Source organism: Microtus ochrogaster, chromosome X (assembly GCF_000317375.1).
Source record: "Microtus ochrogaster isolate Prairie Vole_2 chromosome X, MicOch1.0, whole genome shotgun sequence".
NCBI classification, from domain to species: Eukaryota; Metazoa; Chordata; class Mammalia; order Rodentia; family Cricetidae; genus Microtus; species Microtus ochrogaster.
In genome coordinates this window covers 15,947,552-15,948,656 of record NC_022026.1, presented here as the reverse complement: position 1 = coordinate 15,948,656, position 1,105 = coordinate 15,947,552, and the positions used below count along the sequence as shown (strand labels likewise).

The 1,105-nt window shown below is 38.6% G+C and overlaps 1 protein-coding gene across 5 annotated transcripts in view; it reads left to right on the top strand.

Moving 5' to 3' along the window:
- Mcf2 (MCF.2 cell line derived transforming sequence) overlaps nucleotides 1–1,105 on the top strand; it is a 74,366-nt gene that overhangs the window by 32,154 nt on the left and 41,107 nt on the right. For all 5 annotated transcript variants that reach the window (XM_026784924.1, XM_013350472.2, XM_026784923.1 and 2 more), the window contains one exon: nucleotides 622–674. In XM_026784924.1, coding sequence (XP_026640725.1) covers nucleotides 622–674 — 53 coding nt within the window. The remainder of the gene's footprint in view (nucleotides 1–621; nucleotides 675–1,105) is intronic.

The following is a 1,105-nucleotide window of genomic DNA, read 5'->3' as shown; positions in this document are numbered from 1 at the left end:
TGTGTGTGTGTGTGTGTGTGTGTGTGTGTGTGTGTGTGTGTGTGTGTAAAACGGTACACATATAGAGGTCAGAGGACAGTTTACTGGGGTTGCTGCTCACCTGCTATCATATGGGTCTTAGGGAGCAAACTTAGCTCATTAGGGTTAGCAGTAACACTTTTACTTGATCAACTATCTTGCCAGCCCCATAATTTGTTCTTTTCACTACCCTCCCCAAGTACCCTTCCCTGGTCTTCCCTGCTCTCATACATGTAGGGCTATGTATGATTCAAAGAAGTCTTTGATCCAGTTAGTAAGTGAAGTACAATCTGATGGAATGTTTGTGTGGCAGAATGCATACTAAGTATAAACATAATTGCATAATTGGGACTACTTAACACCCCTTTTTTGGCAAGTAGGCGATTGTGTGGTTAATGAGGAAATGGGTAGTATATAGCAAAATGATATTCCATAAAAAGTTGGATTTATATAGACATCTAACCAATTGCTGTCTTCTGTAGAGTGATTTAAAATACTAACAAATATATTGAAGCATTCTCTTTTCAATAAACACAAACCATGTTGTCATTTAAAGTGTTGACTTTAATTCTGGTCTAACGTTATTTTACATTTCCCTACCAGTGAAGAAGTCTTGGAGACAGACTCAATCTCAGAGCAACACGCAATTAAGTAAAGTAAGTACAATTAATTAATGAATTCAAAGTTGGCTGTGCTGCTATAATTGCGGAATTAGTATGGGGATCTTAGGCATGTTTTCCATTCATTACACTGACCTTGTACATTTGAAAACCTACACGTACAAGAAAAATCTGCTGCCTTGTGTTTAATTGAAGTATTGGCATAGTCCCAGTGTGTGAGCAGTATTTCTTAAAGTCCTGGCTCAAGTTCAGAATCATCTCTGCAGAGCTCTGTGTATCAGTTCCAGTTCTTGTTCATACTGCCCACCTCCACCCACCTAAGCAATGCTTTATCTTTCTACAGATAGTGCCTTCTTTCATGAATGAGTTTGGCACTGTAAGTATGAAGGATAGAGTCCAGTTTATCATGGACAGTGCAGAGACTGACTCAGGATACAGGAAACACATCTATTTGTTTCCTTTTAATT